The sequence below is a fragment of the Pezoporus flaviventris genome, unplaced genomic scaffold (assembly GCF_033815535.1).
Source record: "Pezoporus flaviventris isolate CSIRO_AGI_PZ_B2104156 unplaced genomic scaffold, CSIRO_AGI_Pfla_v1 ptg000015l, whole genome shotgun sequence".
In the NCBI taxonomy this organism is placed as follows: Eukaryota; Metazoa; Chordata; class Aves; order Psittaciformes; family Psittacidae; genus Pezoporus; species Pezoporus flaviventris.
In genome coordinates, this window is record NW_026892563.1 from 28,489,500 (window position 1) to 28,509,595 (window position 20,096).

At 41.8% G+C, this 20,096-nt stretch overlaps 2 protein-coding genes across 7 annotated transcripts in view; one reads left to right on the plus strand and one right to left on the minus strand.

Annotated features, from left to right (window-relative positions):
* Window positions 1-10,625, minus strand: part of DCAF6 (DDB1 and CUL4 associated factor 6) — an 82,994-nt gene extending 72,369 nt beyond the window's left edge. For all 6 annotated transcript variants that reach the window (XM_061454443.1, XM_061454444.1, XM_061454442.1 and 3 more), the window contains exon 1: window positions 10,413-10,625. In XM_061454443.1, the coding sequence (XP_061310427.1) occupies window positions 10,413-10,506 (94 nt within the window). In that variant the 5' untranslated portion in view covers window positions 10,507-10,625. The remainder of the gene's footprint in view (window positions 1-10,412) is intronic.
* Window positions 10,626-11,063: 438 nt separating this feature from the next.
* Window positions 11,064-18,970, plus strand: MPC2 (mitochondrial pyruvate carrier 2). The gene is made up of 5 exons (XM_061454494.1): window positions 11,064-11,415; window positions 15,176-15,216; window positions 16,863-16,947; window positions 17,996-18,107; window positions 18,732-18,970. The coding sequence occupies exons 1-5, from the start codon at window positions 11,310-11,312 to the stop codon at window positions 18,763-18,765; spliced, it is 378 nt and encodes a 125-aa protein (XP_061310478.1). The 5' UTR covers window positions 11,064-11,309; the 3' UTR covers window positions 18,766-18,970.
* The last annotated feature ends 1,126 nt before the right edge of the window (window positions 18,971-20,096 follow it).

Sequence of the window (20,096 nt, forward strand, 5' to 3'; positions counted from 1 at the left end):
GTGATTTAGGAGCTCTACTTCTCAGCAAGACCAGACTGTGTAAGAAGCTGAAATGGGTATGACTCTGCCCCAGCATGAAAGTTAAAGACTGCTAGCAGCAGAACTATGATCTATCATCTCCAAGCACTCAGACAAAACGAAAACTGGAACATGGAAAATCACTAGCAGAAGGAAAGGAAAAGTTACTGGAACCTGCTCTTAAGAGAAGCACATTTCTAGCAGACACATCCTCTTATGGCTGAAAATGTGTGCACCCAACACTGCTGCCAGTCCTCCCATTATGTGCCTATCAGAGGCTACTGCTTCATCAAATCAGCCAACAGGATTATGCACATGAATATCCCATAGCCCATTTTGGACAAAATGGTCTGGGACCAATAAAAGCCTACTATTTAAAATTGTTTAAGCTAACTCAATACTCATTTTAAAAAATATTAAGAAGTGATTAAATAGAAGCTTACACCAGCATATCTAAAGAGACATGTCTTCTAGCAAAAACAGCACTGACTGCCTTTCCCACAAGGATGGCTCAATGAAACAGAGAATGTGGACATGGCAGAACTGAATTAAAGCATTTACTATTCTGCACTCCTACCTAATCAAACATATCATTTAATCCTGGGTACTATTGGAATGATACACTGCCAGGTTTAGGGGAGGATGTGAAACTGAAATAGACATACACACTGTAACAGATAGAGGTACATCACCCCCTGAGATTACAAGCATAAACACTTGGAAATTGACAAGGAATTTAAAGACAGATGACATGCAAAGTTAAGCTAAGGCAGAAATCTGAGTCTTGGTAGTAGATGGCTGTTATGTTCACACTGTGACATAAGTTGAATTATCATTGAGCATTTAAAAAAAAAATGAAAACAAAAGCTTACTTTTAAAAGTTTTGTTGCATTAAGCTATATGTATTCATCCTACATGACCAAAAAAACCTGTTGTTTAACTCAAGAGTCTCCATTTTTACTAGAGTTTTCAGGACATAGCAGTGTTTCTAAAATAAAAACAAATTAAAAAGGAACCACATTTTTCCTCATTTCCTAGGAAAGGTAAACAATGGAAACACATATAAAAACAAAGCCCCGTAACCTAAACAAAGAGGAGGTTTGGACTTTGTATAATAGTTTTATGTATTGGTGACATTTCAGTAGTCCAATAAAGACTAAACAAGCACCACAATGCATTCAGTTTACAGGAAAGGATGGATCTCCATCTTCCTCATGGTATCTGCTAAGTAGCAAACAGCAGTATTACTGATGCATTTTATTTTCGTGACAAAAGCCTAAAAATCCTCAAAGAATAAAATGAGGTAAATAAAGAGATACTAAAATTCACTAATGTGATTCAGATTCCATCTCGCTATATTCACCTTCAATATTTAATGATTCCACACATACTAAAGTGTGTGTGGAATTCAATATTTAATGATTCCACACATACTAAAGTATGTGTGGAATCATGGAGTAAACTCACCAAGGTCTAAAGACACAAAAATGCTGCAACTTGCACTTAATCAGTGAAAAGTCCAGCTTTGTTTGAATGCTGGCATACTCTAAATCTGACCTGATCTTTACTGCTAGACAGGACAAGTCTCAAGTGTCAACAAGATCTTGATACATGATCAGTTATAACCCACTAGACTATTTTGGGGACATTCAAGGATAGAAGATCACAAATCACACGCAAAGTCACAAGAACTCATAGCATTGCTGTGCAACAACTAACACAGAGATTCTTACTCTAATGGAGTTAATGGAAGCAATCCAACCGGAAGAAGGATATGGGGAAAATAAATACTTAAAAAAGAGTGAGATCTCAAATGATCCCACATATGAGTGCCTCAACCTGAAATACAAATCCAGTATATGCAGCACACAACTTGTTTTTGCAGAAAGAGACAGCTTTCATGTATCCAAAACTCATTACTACAAGATCAAGGTGCAACTTAACTCTGAAGCTGTCTGACACACTCAGTATCAAAATATTGGCAGTTATTTACAAAGCAAATACATTCTTTGTACAAACATTGTATTTAAAAACATAAATGTAAATTCGATAAAATACCGCAGTCAAAAATTAAAAGATACTTACAGTGCACACAAATCTTTTAGTCTCCAGCTGTTTGCATGAGAAGCGTGAGACTTGAAAGGATATAAAGCAAATACATTTTCATTCTAAGACTAATTCAAATAATATAATTATATATGCAAAGCCTTGGGACTACAACACACATACACGCATACTTTGTAACCATTAACACACATAATTATTGTTTACTGCACAGATATTACACATAAGGTTAACCCCTTAAAACAAAAAGTATATCTGCGTAACTCAGCCCTTGGCAAGCAAAGCTGGCAAAACTGCAGACAAAAGGCCCACTGAACTTTTGAAGATCAATAATCTGATACACTTGTACCTATTTTTGATCATTTCCTTCTAGTCCACTTAAGCTGTCTGTATTTGTGTGCAATGCTGGAAAACCCTCTTTCATTAATGTTTTTATGCTGTATGTCAAGATATAACAGCACCAAAAAAGTTGGTGACTTAGAAAATTCAAAATCAAAACTCAGTAAGCAGGTTCATGTAACATCTGATATAGACAGTACTATAAAATTAAAAAAACAAAACAAAACAAAACCCCAAAAATCAAGTTTCAGCAAAGCAATTCCACCAAAGAACATAATAATGTGATTTTTTTTTTTTTTAGTATACTAAAGTGATTGCCAACACTTTAGCACTGAGTAGGAGAAAGGTGGGCCAACACTGAGAAGAGAGAAGCAGTATCACAAACTATAGCAATTAAATGACAGAACACACATGAAAGATGCAACTGTGAAAAGGTCAATGATATTGTTAACGACAAGCAAAGACTCCTGAGACTGTAGCAAATCAAGCTATCAAGTTCAAGTAGCACTACATAGCTGTACCACTTGCAGGTGCAACTGGGTTCTGCACCTACACTTCCACAGCTCAGCTAGACTATGAGTGAAATAATCCCCAAAATAACAGAAGACTGATTAAACTTAAATTAAAACTAAGTATTTAGGACTCACACCACAGAAATACCCAGCCAAGCTTAATCTTGCCTCCCATCTTTCACCTCTTTCTGGTTTTCTGGTATGTACCAAACTGTAACCAGACAGCTTTTCTGTGCGTGTTGCCTTGTCCAGATGATTCTGCTATGCTATGCTTCTCCCCCCACCACCACCCCTTTACTGACAGTGTGCTACTTTCTGCAAAATTTTATTAAAAACATTTTAAATGGGTATCGTTATTATCACAGCTGATTTACCTGGAAGTAAGGAAAAAAAAAAAAGAAAAAAAGAACATATTAATGTTTCTGTGCTAGGATCACCCACAATTTTTTTTTCCTTTCAAAATGCTGTTTTAAACACATGCATTGTGCCTTTCTATTCCTTGGTACCAATTTAAATAAGATGGTATCAGGAAACTCATTTCAGACCTAACCTCTTGTCGTGGTTTAAACCCAGTCAGGTAATTCGTTCACTCACACACCCCCCCCCTTCTTTCCCTCCCCCTACTCCCGGAGGGACGGAGAGGAGAATCGAAAAGAATGCAACTCCCACGGGTTGAGATAAGAACAGTTTAGTAACTAAGGTATAACACAGATCACTACTGCTACCACCAATGATAATAATGATAAAGGAAATAACAAGGGAAGAGAATACAACACCTCAGCACCAGCTGACCGATAACTCGCCCCCCAAGCCCGACCAAGCTCCGACCGATACCTCCTCCAACCCTGCAGTCTCCCAGCCCTTCCGGCTAACTCCCAGTTACCTCCTGGGCATGATGTGCTGTGGTATGGAATACCTCTTTGGTCAGTTTGGGTCAGGTGTCTTGTCTCTGCTTCCTCCCAGCTTCCCCTCCTCCCTGGCAGAGCATGAGGCTCACAAAGTCCTTGGCCAAACCAAAACATCATTGTTATCAGCTCTGTTCCCAGGCCGAAAGTCAAAACACTGCACTGCACCAGCTACCAAGAAGGAGAAACATGACTGCTACTGCTGAACCCAGGACACCTCTTCATTAAATTCCTCCAAATTCAATTTGGTATCAACAGGTCTTGATGACACATTCAGCTTTCAATTGTCTATCCATAATTTTTTGACTATAGTTGTCAAGTCTTGCTTTTATTAGCGAATGAAAAAAAACCCAAATATACCCAGTTTAAGGCAATACCTGATCCCTGTACTCTCTCCTGGCTTTTACAATTACAAAGTAGCACTTTTTTCTCTCCAATGCAATACATCTTAAATTTTTCTATCCAACTGCTGAAAATCCAATGACTACAGAACATTTATTGCCTAATACAGCATGTTAAGGATGTTTGGGTTTGTTTTCAAGTTGTATTTTCTTCTCTTTCATTACACTGTGATCTTCAATTCTGGCTCTGCCAATTTCCATTATTTAGAAAATATCACTAATGAAAAAAAAAAAATGGAGAGTTCAACTGTATCTCTCTGAAATCTTCAGTTAGTCTTGTTTCACGAAGTGTATTTGGTGTGTGCCAAGAATATGTCACTACAGAATTGGTTATTCCGGACACACACCAAAGTGCAGTGGAAGATGCCACACATCAGGAAGCTACATTGTTTACATTAAAACAGCAGTTAATCATTTGCGTCCTCAGAACCAGACAACTAGGCGAACTTATAATGGTCCTTTTTCAAGCAAAAGTTAATTTGCTAAACCTATAGAAGGAAAACCAACATAAACCACCTCTACCAATTCTGGGGTTTTAGCTGTGACAGATGAGCGCTTTTAATTCATGCTGGAAAAGAAAATTATTGCCAGAAGTTTAGGACATGAAATGTAACAATGCACCTGAAAAACTAAACATCAAAAGTATTATGCAAAGAATTAAAGAAGGGCTGATTAAATACCCTGTGACTATCTCAAAGTCTGCAAGAGCACCAGCTCCAAAGCTGATAATTTTAAAGCTGGCTGACCCTTCTTATTCTGCATTATTTTCAAAGACTAAGATATCACATGCTGAAATACATCTAGGAGCAAAAGCTGTGGAAAATAACACATATCTTTCTGGTTGTTCTCCCTAACATTCAATTTCCACCTGTGGTTTTGTTTATTTATCCACAGAAAAGCAACAGAGAATAAAACTTTTCCATCTTTTAAGGAAACAGTTTCACTCTCGCACCCTGAGGAATGTATTTAAGGAAGAAATAAATGCTCCAACAGCAGTACCCAATTCCATCTACATTCAGTGAGCCACTATTAGTTTTATAAACTAGTAAGGTTAGGAATGTAACACTGTCAATATCAGAACTGAGCAGCTGTCCATACACATAATAGCTGCTCTTAACTAACCTATTTTTCAGCCCTATCTATGAACAGGGTAATTAACTAACTTCAAAACTGTAATTACTTTTGGTTCTATTATGGTTAATATCAGTAAAGACGGGGATTGACTGACACCTGATCACTCTACTATCTACATAATAATATATTTACTTTTCTCTTTTTAGCAACAGCTGTTGGAACTTTACAAAATCTGGCCACAATCAACCTAATTGCTGGTTTCCTTATAGTTGATTTACAGATTTCAAACCTTTCCTAAATCTTGAAAAACAGGATGAGAGAAACTTAGTAAGATATGAAGCAGTCTTTAAAGAGAGTGGGAGTGGAGCTCAGAAATCATACAATCATAGAATCAACCAGATTGGAAAAGACCTTTAAGATCATCAGGTCCTTTCCCTCTGGGGAAGGAATTGTTCCTCATCTCCATCTAAACCTCCCCTGGTGCAGCTTGAAGCTGTTCTCTATTGTCCCATCCCTCATTCCTTGGGAGCAGAGACCAGCTCCACCCCCCCACCCCCCACCCCTCACCTCCATCCTGTCAGGCAGTTGTAGAGAGCGATAAGGTCCCTCCGAGCCTTCTCTTCTCCAGACTAAATCCTCCCAGGTCCCTCAGCTGCTCCCCATCCCACTTGTGCTCCAGGCCCTGCATCAGCTCCACAGCCCTTCTCTGGCCCTGCTCCAGCATCTCAATGTCTCTCTTGCAGCGAGGGGGCCAGAACTGAACATAGGATTCAAGGCGCAGACTCACCAGTGCCCAGTGCAGGGGGACAATCACTGACCTGGCCCTGCTGCCACACTGGTGCTGACACAGGTCAGGATGATGGTGGCTTCCTGGCTGCTTGGGCACAAGTTGCTCATGCTCAGCTCCATCAATTAGCACCCCCAGCTCCTTTCCCATGAGCAGTTTCCAGCTGCTCTTTACCAAGTCTGGAGCATTGCAGGGGGTTGTTGTGGCCCAAGTGCAGAACCCAGCACTTTGCCTTGTTGAACCTCCTTCTACTGGCTACATCCCATGGATCCAGCCTGTCCAGATCCCTCTGCAGAGCTTCCTACCCTCCAACAGATCAACACTTCCACCCGACTTGGTGTCATCTGCAAATTTACACATCCCAGTATGGAGTAGTACAGACCGGTATGTACCAGTAGACATCATCACAACACTATCTTTAAGAAATCTGGTAAGGCTAAAAATTTCCTGTCACAAGGAAAGATGGTGTTAGAAAATAGTATGTGAAAAAGGATATCAGAGATTAGGGAGAACTGACTTCTTTTGATACTTGCTTCCATTGTGTCAAGCACCACACCTTCAAACAGTCACTCTGAGCTAAAAAATGGAATTAGTTCCTCTCTGCAAACTAGACTAACAAATCTGCTTTGGATAACTGTCATGTCAGTTAACAAAACAAAACACACAAACAAAAAGCCCTGAACACACACACACACACACACACACACACACACACACACTCCACCTTCCTCATGGCTAAACAGCCATCCTCAGAAGCATGACCCTTCATAGAAAAGCAAACCAACCCATCAAACCTATCACATTAAATATTTCAGAGGAATTACGGACTCACTTCTTTCTTGCAAGAAAACCATGCTACTCTTTCTCTAGTCCAATTATGATATGCTATACTTTATCTGCATAAAGGCCTTTATTGTGATGGCACCAGACACTTACCTGCTACTGGAACTGGCATGTTCTTCAGTCACAGAAATATGACCACAATGATACAAAATAGTAACAAAGAACTGGGGTTGTCTGGGAAAGTATCATGACTGAATAATGTTAGTCAGTTTCAAGGCAAAATTTAAACTGGATACTCCAGTTTACTACCAGTGTTTTTCTCCGTAAAAGCACTGTGACTTTAATAACTGAAACTCAGTTTCCATCTGTAAACCAGTAGCAGACAGGATTGAATGCCCAAACTGAATCAAAGAAAAGAATACTACTGAGAGCCAGGGCCTGGCTTTATCTGGAGACTTCAGATACAAACGCTGTCTGAAGCTGATACTAATTAGCCTACAAATGCAGAACACAACATAGCTAACAGATATGTAAGACTCGCATTTTCCCTCTATCACCACAGCAGGAATTCTTAACAAATGATAACGTCTGAAGGATATGCCCCAGGTACGTATATATTGCCTCATCTCCACAAAACTTTCCTTTGGAACTCTGTCCAGAACCAAGTAGGCTTCAGAGCAATTAGTTAGAGACCTTGCAAAATCAGACAAAGTTTTGCAAGGATATAAATTTCAGGAATGAACTATCTGTATTGAAAGATACAGTATGATGCACAGATCCTTCCTGGAGCAGCTGTTTTCAAAAGCTGAAAGAGGTTATAAATAGAGTGCCACTTGATTGCCAGTTCACATGAAACTAAAACAATGAGTAAATGGAAAAAAGCAATTAGTTCTCAGATGTTTTCCTCCAATACAGAGTTGCCTTCAATATTCCACATATTTTACATTGTAGCAGAACAACACAAATGGTTCACTATGCAAGTATCATTTGTACATACACATCTTCCTTCCAACACATTGTGAACAGCACTGTTAGTTTTGGACTTGCTGTGAGGGTTCTCCTTTGATTTGTTTACTGAGAAAGAGCAAACAAGAAACTTATAACCTGCTTTAGTCTGTAGTGGTATCCACAGTAGTTTTGACAATTTTGCCAAAATAAACCCCAACAAAAGCAAACAAACAAAAAGCAATAAATGCATATACACAATGCCTTGAGTCTCCCAGAGCTATTTACTAAGTCAAAATGAAATGCTTTACTTACATCTGTTCTGTCAGACTGTTGAAACACTGTAAAACCAGCGTAAATAGGAAGAAACCATACTTTCATTCAGACTAGAGCAGCAACGAACAACATTACCTGTCTGACCACTGCGCTCTCAACCTATGTTCAAACAACAAAGCTCCTAGGTAGAATTGCTTAAGTCTGAAAGAGAAAAGACGCATACATACACTAAACTGCACACAAAAAGGCATGACAACAGACCCGCTGTCTGGTAAATCTGCACATGAGCAGTCACACCTGGCTAGCAGCAAAATTAGAGGGTCTATTAAGGCCATAAGTACCATTTTGAACACAAGTGTGATGGCTCCACAAGGCAAGCACACCATGTACTAACCTCTTTCATTAAAAGCCTGTCAATAAGACTTCAGCAACTTTTGCCACCACCAATGCAGATATTAACATCAATTCAGTGGGAAGCCTCTCACAGGTCTTATTTTCTCAAGGCTATAAAGCCATGGAGCATGTTTAGATGAAATGGAAAACAGTAAATATGAGACCTTAACTCAGCAAAGGGATTTTAACTACTTATGCACATTTTATTGGAGAAAGAAAAAACACCTTATTGTCCAGGAAAAAACATCTTACTAAATCTGAGAGACTGATTTCTACTGATCAAATCTTAATACTTCAACTGTCAGAGACACAATCACGTAGAAACAAAAGTTTTACGGTCCTTCTTCAAAATTTACACACTACACTTAAGAACCCAGTCAGAAGGATAACCATGTTTGATCACTGAATGTTAGGACAATCCTCAGTGAAGACTTGACCAGCTGTCAAGACATAACAAAAGTCAAAAGCGGTTAGAGCATTAGTTTTCAACTCTTTTTCTTTTTTCTTTTTTTTTTTATTGTAGGGCCTTGTTATTTTGATTGTGGGGTTGTTTTGGTTTGTTTTGGTTTCTTTTTTTGCCAAAGCACTTGTGTGCACATAGGTGCTATATATACAAACACTCTATAATAGGTGGAAGCCTACCAGCAATGACCTTGCTTTTCTCGATTACCTTTTGTGGATGACTGTTTGCTCAGGGACCACAGACAGAAAACCAATGAGTTAGACTTGGTAATGTGATACGTCACCTTAAATTCCACTGGAAAACCTAAAGAAAACAACACTAACCACAGTTAGAAGTGCCATGGAGTTAAAAAAAGATACACTTTCTACAACATTGTAAATAAGTTCCTCCTCTATGTTTTGGCTCAAAATCAGGAATATACTTTGCCACACAAGCAGAAAAGAACATGCTTGCCACCAACAAACCATCTTCCCTGGAGAGCCATCCCACTCTCCCAAATTGGAGCATCATTATGATATATGATAGATCACCACATCCCCCAAAACAAGCGAATAAGTATTTTTAAATATATATACTTTGGGGAAGGGTAAGATGCAGAATACATGCAACCTGCGCCATTACAAAGAACATCAACAGCTTCGTCAGGCTGGAGAAACCTTCCTGTGGCCTCGTAAACTGAAACTAACGCTATTTTTAACTTGGGGCGCTTAGAAAGTGAAGAAAATAACTGGCGTTTAACAGACGCAGCAGTCAGAAGCCGGAGCTGCAGCGCTTTTACGGGCCACCACGCCCCCCGCCCAGCAGTTGCGAACACAAAGCCCGGCTCAACAAGCTGGCACACAACAAGCTGCTCAACTGGCTGAGCCCAGCGATCGGCTTCCAAAAGCCGGGGAACTCCGAGATCTCCACTGTTATCCTGGCGCTTCTACGCTTTTGTAAGGCAGTCGTTACAGGCTCAGAGCCAGTCAACCCTGTTCAGCCCGAGAAGCAAATACGCGGCTCCCAGTCTATTTTAAGGCGCCGCCACCGCCTGGGCGCCGGCCCGACGCCCAACTTCCCCGCCGCGATCCCTCATGCAACAGCTTCTTCAGGGAGAGGCGGGGGGGGAAGAGGGCGGACGAGGGTACTTCCGTGCCCGGTGGGGAGACAGCCCCACGCGCGACACAGGAAACTTAGGAGCCAGCTACTCCTAAAAGAGGAGGTGAAGGCGGAACCGACCCCGCAGCACCGGGACGAGGGAACCGGGCCCAGCCCTCCCGGGGACAGCACCGACAAGCCGCCCCCCGCCGCCATTGTGCGCGCACCCCGCGGGGAGGGGTCGGGAAAGAGAACCCGCTCCCACCTGCTCCCACGCATAGGGGAGAGGTGGTAGCAGTTGCTGGGAGGGGCGTCCCGCCCTCCCTCTCTCCCCTCACCTCAGGGGACGGCTTTGCGGGCCCCGCGCGCCCTTACCCAGGTAGTGCCTCCGCAGCAGGCCGGGCTCTTCGAGCCCTAGGCTCCGCTTCCGCACGTCCCACAGCAGGTGGTGGCAGTGCCCGCGGGACATGGCCCCCGCGAAAGGGGAGCGGCGAAAGGACGGGGTAAGGCGGGGCGCTCCGGTGGTGCTGGGCGCCCCGAGCGATAACCATGAAAACCGATAGACCGCCCGACTGGCTCGTGCCGAGACACCGACGTGAAGCAAGAAAGCCGCCGGGGGCGGTGCTACGCCACGCCCCTCTCCATGGGCCACCGACCCCCGCGGAGCCCCGCCCCTGTCGCGAAGGAGGGGTCGGCAGCTCTCCGAGACTACGGGCGTCTCGCGGGAGCCAGTAGCAGCGTCTCGGGGAGGGGGGAGGGTCTGCCCTGCCCCTCCCCGAATGGGGTGTTGTGGAAATGGCGGATAATGTCAACGCGCTCGGCTTCGCCGGCCAAACCGGCTCTAGAGCCCAGCGGTAAAGCTAGTGTCGCCATCTTGGGTTTGGGCGTGGGTTCTGCTTTCCGCACGTCGGCCATCTTGAATGGGAAAGTGAAGCGGCTCCCGGCAGCCATCTCTGAGCCGAGGGCTCGTGCCCTTCTCGAAGACTGCCGGAATAGAGCGCGCTGGTATCAGGTCTCCTCACGCGGTGGGGGGAGACCGCCCTAACCAATAGCGTTACTCGAAGCTTTCAGCCCCACCACGCCTCTTGCAGAGACCACCAATCAGCGTGCAGCGAGCGGCGCTCCTCCCCTCGGGCCGGGGGTGACAGATGGGCGGGGCTGCTGGGGTCTGTGAAAGGACGGTGGGTCGTGAAGGTAGGGAGGTGCAGGTGCTTGCTAGTCCGCTGACTCACTGCTGCTGCTAGGCTCCCGCGCCTCCGTCTCCCTCCCGACATGGCGGCCGCCGCCTCAGGGCTCCGCGCCTCTTACCACCGCATGCTCGACCGCATCGAACTCATGCTGCCACCGCGGTTCCGACCATTTTACAACCACCCGGCAGGTAACGGCCGCGCCAGTTGGGATTGCGGGGGAAGCAGGGCGCGAGACACCGGTGTCGCACCCCTCCGTTACTCCGATTCTGGGTGTATGGGGAAAACTGATGAGTGGGCTCCTGCTCGTTACCTCGTGGTTTGAACCCTGGGAGCGGCTGGGCTGCCTGAGCCGAGCCCCAACCTAGGGGATGTGGTGGTTTCCAAAAGGCCCCAAAGGCTTCAGCAGTCACTTCTTGCTAATGGATGCATTGAAAAAGCAGCGGGGAGCGCTGTAAGGATTTCTGATCTTGGAGTGTACTCTGGTTTAAGTCCGGGAGCTGTTTGCTTCATTTTCTTTCTGCCGACTTAGGCATTCTAACCGAAGTCAACTGGTGCTACTCTTGTAGTTGAAAGACTCCTGTGGGAAAAGAAGGGCTTGAGTTATCCTGAAATGAGCTACCTTTACCTGACCTACATCTTATCTTTACTTAAGTAAACATGGGATTTTGTGTTAATAGGGAGAAATCTCTTGTAAAATGATCCTCTTCAGTGCCATTTAGGTGATGTTTGTCATGTAAACAACTTGCATAGGGGAGTTAAATAGAGTGCTCGATAAAATCCTGAAATTCCATAGGTTGTCGTTCCCACTGTTTTGTTTCAGTGGGGTATGCATCCTTGACTCTTCACCTACCTGGAATATGCACTGTGAAAATGGACTTTAGTTTTTAGGCAGTTGTTCTGTCCTCCTCTAACAGTCCTTTCTGGAAATGAAAACTATTGCTTTAAAGAAGTCACAATCAAAGAGTGAAAACTGCAGTTATCAGAATGTCTGATTTGCACTGAATTCACTATATCAGTGTATATATTTAATATTAAAGGTTTTTTTAATGTCTAAAGAGTCAATACATGCAGCACTTCCATTGTAAAGGTGCCAAGCCTCTTAAGTGCCAAGTTCATCTTGGGTGAAATGTGGCAGCTTCCAATTGCTTTTATTGAAAACAAAACATGGTGAGCACTGGGAACATCTGTGTTCATTCTTTGTCAGAACTGTGGTACTAATGGAAAAAAGGCTTTGGAAGTTCTCTTGCAGTGCTTTTCACAGTACTACTGCCTGTGGGCCACTTTTCCCACTACCTTAATCATGAAAATAATTTTTTAAAAATCCATTTTTAGAGACTCTGTATGAATGTATACATATATATATACATATATATCTGCTGTAATCTGTGCTGATGGTGTGAGAAAAGCCACAGAGGAAGCATGAACCTCTGAAGAGCATCAAAGCTGAACCTCTGCCACTTCTGTTTAAGCCTTAAATGTCTTGAGGGTGGTTCTGTGAAAAAGTTATCCAATAGATGTCACTCTGCCTGCAAAAGAAGTAGCTTAAAAATGAAAAGCTCATGTTTTATCCCTGGTGATATCCAAGTTAGGAATATGAGCATTGTTATCATGAAATTACAAATCACTTGTCAGAAATTAAGAACAAAGTTTACTGCTTTTCTGGCACAGACATCTTCCAGTAAAATAACTGATTCGTGGTCTGAAAAGCTGTTTCTTTGGCTTGCACAGCATGAGGCTGCTGGAAGACAGTGAAAGGCCTGCCGTACAGGCTACCACAATGCTCCTGGCAGCCTTGGGGAAGCATGGGTTGAGCTTGTGCTCTCCTTTGGCCTCTTTTGTTCATTTTGCCTAACTAAACTAAACTGTCAGGACAAAGACTTAATACTTAATAGAACTCATAAATTCTATAAAATCTTCACACATACGATATCCAGATTAGCCTCTGGTATGCCCCTGCTGCTGTATGTGCTGCTGTCAAATTCATCCTTGAAAAATTCATCCAGGTATCAGGATCTGGGAAGAGCTCACTTTGGCTGCATGCTTACTAGAATGCCTCCAGGAGAAGTGATCTGCTTAAGGCATTTGACAGAACAAGCTTGGCTCTGTACCTTGTTTCAATTATTTCTTACTTTTGTAGTCAGCAGTTTTAAATTACCGGGTTATCTATTATTAATAAAAATTAGTCATCTTGAAAACTGTACAAGCTGTTTAAGGAATGTAAATTTCATAATAGTCAGCCCACATTCTTTAATACTCCAAATCTGAATGTTTAGAAGAAAATAGATGGCAGTAATTAAAGCTATATTTGTGGGACCTCTGTAAGACTGATTTATAAAGAGCTGTATTTGCAGTATGATTCTAAGTCGCTGGCTAAAAGAGCAGCAACTGAAGTTTATGCCTTTAAAGGATGAACAGTCAGCTGTATTTATTCAATACTATTAGATGGTTTTAGTGGTTTTACAACCCCCGATATTGTAATAAAAAAAAAAACCAAAACACAACAAAAAAAACCACTTTTGTTGTTACCCAAGGAAAATAATCCTAGTAGTTACTAACTGCAGTTTGAAATTTGATCACTGTAATGAGCACTGTGGGTCTGAAGAGGGCTTTATGCAAAGCTGCCAATCTACTTTTTGTTGCTGTCTGTGCTGCAGTTGCCCTGCCCTTTTATAGGGCTTATTTGGCTTTAGGGTGATGACACAACCGACAGTTTTAACAGTCTGTGTTATTCCCCAAATTATGAGTTGCTTCACAGGTGATGGCTTATTTTCTCCAAATCATAAACTTGAGGGCTCCTAAAACAGGGAGTATAAATAGTTACTGAAAGGCTTTTTTAAGGCCAAAATGTTAGTGACAAATCAGCTCACATAAAAAGAAAGCAACCAAAGTCCTAGCAGTTGTCATTTATATTTAAAAACTTTACTCGTAGTATGTAACATATTACAGTGAAAAATTGGCTTCATCTTGCATGTTATCAGAATGCTGAGCAGTGTCCTAGCAAGACCTAAACCTTAACATGATTTGATGAAACAGCCAGTGTCCCGGCTGTCTCCCAGTGCGGTGGGTTGATGCTTTGGATTGTGGTCTCTCTTTTAAGACCTCAATCAGGAGTCCTGGATGATTTCTGGCATGGCTGGCCATCTGCACATTGTAGGTATGGCATTAGAGTACCTTTTTTTAACCAACCATTTGCCATTTTGCCACTGCTGTAAGAGATTTATTTGCAAAAGAGATAGTTTTCCCAGATTTCATTCCATTGACTTTTCTCCCTTCTTTCTCTAGATTTTTGCCTTCCTTCCCCACACTCCTCCTTTGCCTATTGGTAGATTACTGGGGTGTTGGGTGGATTGAGTAGTAAGCATTGTTTCTGCTAGAAAGACATGGTTATTCAGAGGTGCAGATTACAGGTGAATGAGGACAGTCTCCTTGTGACATTTACTACTGCTTAGGTTTGCAATTTGTACTCTTACTTATGATGCTGTGCTGCATGTCTTCTGTAATGTGAAGAGGTGGGCTGTGATTTAGGAAGAGCAGGAGGGACTGACTTGTTACAGTACCAGTAATAAGGTATTTTGGAGGTTTACAAGATAGAGTTCACAAAGATTTCAAATACTAATTGTTTGTTAGAGTAGCTGCAGAGTAGCTTTTAATCATTACAGACACTGTCTTCATATTTCTAGGACTTATCCTTTCTTTGTTATATATGCATTTTGCCTGCTCTAGTGTCCTTATTTTCTTAAAAATGGAAATAACAAAATCCTACTCACCTGTTGCAGAAATGGTATGACTGATTACATAGCTGAAGGATGATGCTAGAGCTTGTACAGTGGTAGAAACTGCTAATATACACAATTCATTATTTAAAAAAACAAACCAAAACTTACTGTGTGTATTAAACCAGCCACATCTCACTGAATAATTTAACTACTTTTCTTTTTCTCCCCTCAGGTCCAAAAACAGTTTTTTTCTGGGCACCTCTTATGAAATGGGTAAGTATAAAATGCCAGCTAGTGTCTGGATGTCTGTCAAAGTGCAACCTGCAGCGACCCATTGAGCAAGCAGTGGTTTCCCAGCAGATATCTGAACCTACACAAAGATTTAATAACCAATGCTTTAGTTTTTAATTTGCAGGGAGGAACAAAACTAGCACTAATAACATACATAACATGCAGGGGAGATAGCAGGGAGGGGGGAAATGCTTTGTCAAAAACCTGTACTTTTTGCTGAAAGTTTCAGAAAGGCTTTCTTGTGTGAAACTTAAGGAAGTTATGAACTGGCATAATTCAAAACTCTTTAAGTACTGTAATTTGAAGGCAGCTTAAAGCATGTCAGAGTGCAAGGTAATCTTGAGAAAAGGTAAAAAAAAAAAAAAGGGCAGCTGCCATTTTAGCTTTTGGTAGCTCTCTGCTTCCCACTTGGTTACACCCCCTAGCTATGTTTGCACACAGGTGAAGTAAACGTCTCCTCCTAAATCACTGTATTCCTCTTAGTTGTATTGGTATAGATAAATGACCTCTAAAATCATAAAGCAATTTGATCTCTGTGTTTGATAACAAGCAAGGATATAACCTGCTCTTCCTATTACCAGCTGGTTCCCAAGTTTCCCATTTGTGAGCCCCAACTTTCTATAGGCCACGGCAACATGTTATGCTCCAAGCTGTAGTTTGGTTTCTTTGTCATTCTAAACTGGAGCTGCAGAAACCATGGTTTTAACCTTCCCCTTTCTCAGAGGCTCTTCCAGGTGACATGCTCCTGAGCCTAAGCATACAGGCAACTCTTCTTAGCAGGCTGGTATTGACAACTGCTGTATTGAAAGAGCGTACACAAATATTTTTTTTTTTTAATTTTATGAACATGCAGGAAATGGTGAACTTCTTCACTGAGAAGTTAAAATAACTTTTCCCTACACGGCAGAGGTACTTACCTACATGTGCTGGAAGCCTGTACCTCTGTGGCACCACTACAACAGCATCAGTCCCATAAGTGAGGCAGCATATGGACTTCTCTACCCTTAAAACCTGGTTTCTTGATTGGAGCCAAAGGAGTCCTTAATGGGGATTTTGTTTGCTTTCTTTTTTTGTGAACTCCTGTAGCATGAAATTTTATTTCCAGTAGAGGGCAATAACACAAGAATCAAATCAAGCATATTTGCTAGCAAAGTTGTAAAGTACATCAGCCAAGCTATTCCTCCCTTCACCTAGATGTTTTCTACTTTTACTGAAATTATATTTAAAACGTAGCACTTTTACTCCCTCAGTGTATATGGTATCACATCAATCTTTAACAGCAATATCTTAGCCTGAACTTTAGGAAGCTGCTTTCTTAAGCAGCTGTGCTTAAATTAACCTTGTTTGTAAATTAATACAAAATTGCCACTGCCTGGAATTTTACTGCCAGCCAATAAAATTCCAGTGCACCCCTTACAACTGTGTTCTTACTCCTACCACAAGCGATTAGAAGTAGATGGCGTCTCCAAGAGTCTAATTACTCTGCTAGTGTAATGCATCCTACCTCCTGCATAATGCCTATGGAATAAGCACTGAGGTATGAAGCAACTTCCCCTTGTAAAGCAGAGGGAGGTCTGTTAAAGGAGGTCCAGATACTGAACTGGGGCTCACAGAATTTGTCATTACAGGGTTTGGTATGTGCTGGAATGGCTGATATGACCAGACCAGCAGAAAAGCTCAGCACAGCACAGTCTGCAGTGTTAATGGCCACAGGTAAAGCCAAAGTTACTGTATTCTTTTATGCAGCACCCTCTCTAAACCTTCTTCCAGAATCCTCCATCAGTACTAACCTGCTTCTACAGAAAAGGCTTAACTATAATACACTAAGTCTCAGTGTTCCTGTCAGATGAGAATTCCAGGACAGGCCTATGCTTGTTACTAAAACTGTAAGAGTTCTGTGATTATATTAATTTTCTGCATGTTTCTTAATTTGGAATTGTCCAGAGCAAATTGTTAGAGTTAGAAGTCTGAGTTTTATCCCTTAAATTACAATTATACCACTTATTCCACTAAGTGACCTCCTTTCCTATAGATGAAGCAATTCTAAAATCTCCAGGATACAGTGACTCTTCTAGAACAGACTTTAAGGGATTAAAGAGTGGCTGGGCAATTACACTAACATAACTGGAAAGAACTCCTATGTGTTAAAAGAACTTGGAAGCAGTGGTACATGGACTGCTGCACTGCTGTCTGTCATCAGTTTTCATGCTGGCAGAAACAACCACCTGTATTCAAGGTGTTCCACCTTATCTTGTCATGGGTGGGACTTGTAGCAGCTCAAGCTGAAAATCAAAATTGCAGCTGCCACCTTCATTCTCTAGACTTTATTTTATCTCTGCATTTTACATAATACGTAGACCTTTCTTGACTGGTGGATTCTGTAATGTCTAAGCTGAGTACCCTGCAAGAGGCTGGGTATATACTACAGCAAAATGACACTACCCTGCAGCTGTGCTGGGGAATTAAGGTCTTGACTGCTGTAGAGTACAGAGGATCTTTCTTTGCTATTAAGACTATGATTGACTCCATTATCTAGGTTTTTTTTGCAAAAATGCAGTACATACCAGTAGCTGTCCCACCGCCACTTGATGTGCTTTATAACTGAGAAATGGCTAGGTATAAGAAAAGCAGTTGTCTAACATGAGGTTATAAAATCTGTTTGCTTAAACTGGCTCATGATTCTGTGTCCAAACTTAAGAGAATGTCTGAATATTTCACTTTAAAGACTTAACATCTTTAAACTTTCCCCTTCATTCAACAGGCCTTATTTGGTCAAGGTACTCTCTAGTTATTATTCCTAAGAACTGGAGTCTGTTTGCTGTAAACTTCTTTGTTGGCTGTGCTGGTGGTTCGCAACTCTACCGAATATGGAGGTATGTATTCAGCAGGAATTTCTACATCTTGGGACACAACACCTCATCTTAAGTAGGAGTTTATAAATTCTACCAGCTTCCATGTCAGTGCAACAGACAAGAGGAACTGAGCAATTAAACACTGCAGAACTTTTTTTGCTTCATTGTTAGTTTCCCAGTTGAGTGACGTTTTAAATCTTTTCAGCGTAACTAGAGCACATTTTAAGGAACGTGCTATGGAAGCTGTAGTTTCTGGGTCTGAGGCATTCTTTAAAAGCTGTAGGTATGACTGACAGCCTAGATTTTCTCCTCCGCATAAGCTTTGCACTTCTCCTTCAGCACTTTCAGTGTTGAATCATGTCAGTTCTAGCTGGATTGAAGGGTTCTTAAGTAGAGCAGCATTTTCTAATTCCTTTTTAATTACTATTTCTTGAGGCTTCAGTGCTGGCCAGGAATAAGGCAAACTTAGTTGCAGCAACTAAGTAGAAACTTCATGCATGAGCTAAACTATGCTATCCTGAGTTTCCACCCTCAAGTCTGTTGTAACTTTAAACCGCCTCTGCTGAACACATTGTTAGGAAGATACTGTTATTGTAATTAGTGTTATGTTCTTAGTCTGTGCTTGTTTTCTTTTTCCCCTTATAGGTATAATCAGGAACTAAAAGCAAAACAAGACTAGGTGCAGCAAAGAGATGCTTAACCCACAGGTCAAATCCAGCAATGCACAAACCCTTCCCCATGGGACCTAGCTTCACTAATTTTAATGTTTTTTGAGAAAATGAAAGAGGAAATTGAAACGTTTGGAGAGCAAGTGTTTTCTAAGTACAAATAACAAAGTATCTCTGTACACTTAAATAAAGTGCAACCTTTTAAATTCAAGCAAAGTCCATGTGTTATTTTCTCTTTAAAAGAAACAGATTCTGGATTGTGCCTGGAATGAGTTGCTGGGCCTGACCTTACCTGTCTCCACTGAACAGTGATGAGAGTGACACAGTGCCAGTCAGACAGAGACTCAACTGCAGTTATCTTCCTCCAGGTCACAGGCAGACCTGGGTGGGCTTTTACCATACTTCAGTAACCAATAGTAGCATTTGCATTTCATTCTCTGATGCTCTTCCCTGGTTGTGTAAGGATATTCTTTTCAGCCTCAGCCATGTGAATCTTCATTTGTTTCCCAGCCACTAACATCTTTACCAAAAGAAGGGAGAACTAGTATGTGCCACGAGTGTTTTAGCTTCTGTCATCTTTCACAACTAGAGGCAGAAAACAGGTGCATTTAAGTACCTGGTTCTTGGGAATGTGAAAAATAAACAGCCAAAACTTTTATTACTTGCTTTCCACCCCATCCTTTAACACATGCAGATTTCCTGTAAAGGTGTTCACTCAGGAAACATGTACGTGGTACTTCTCCAGTAGCTTCTTCAGGATTCAGGAAAATGAAGGCATTGAAATACTGGAGTTTTGCAAAAATCCTGTTACTAAGTCTCTTCCCACTACTTTCCCCCAATCCCATTTAAGTTATCAGCAAGGCAGAGGTGCAGAGGAAACTGTTCTACGGTTGTAAGAGCTACAGCACCTTGCTGTAGTACTGATGTCCTCTCCTTGTGTATAATGTTACATTATCCTGTGCAAAGTATTTGTGTGCTTCAAGGAAAGCATTTTTCCTTCTTAAAATGCACCTGATAGACTGTCAGATCCCCTTTTCTTCAGAGGCTGCCCTGCCACCTCCAGTTCTTTCTCTCCTGTGTGTGTTCTGCTTGCAACCAACAATTGTATTTCTCAGATGGTGAACACTCCAGCTGTGTTGTTTGCTGGGCTGACAGAGACTAGAGTGACTGAAGAATACTGCCAGAAAGAGGTGGTGTGTTTCAACCCCCCTCCCTTCACACTCCCTAACCAGGTAAGACCCATCCAGCAAACCACTAATGGGAGGGGAAGTGTATTAAAGTAGTCATAAGATTACAACAGAAAACATGAAAGTCCATTCAAGAAAAAAATACCCAAGATAAC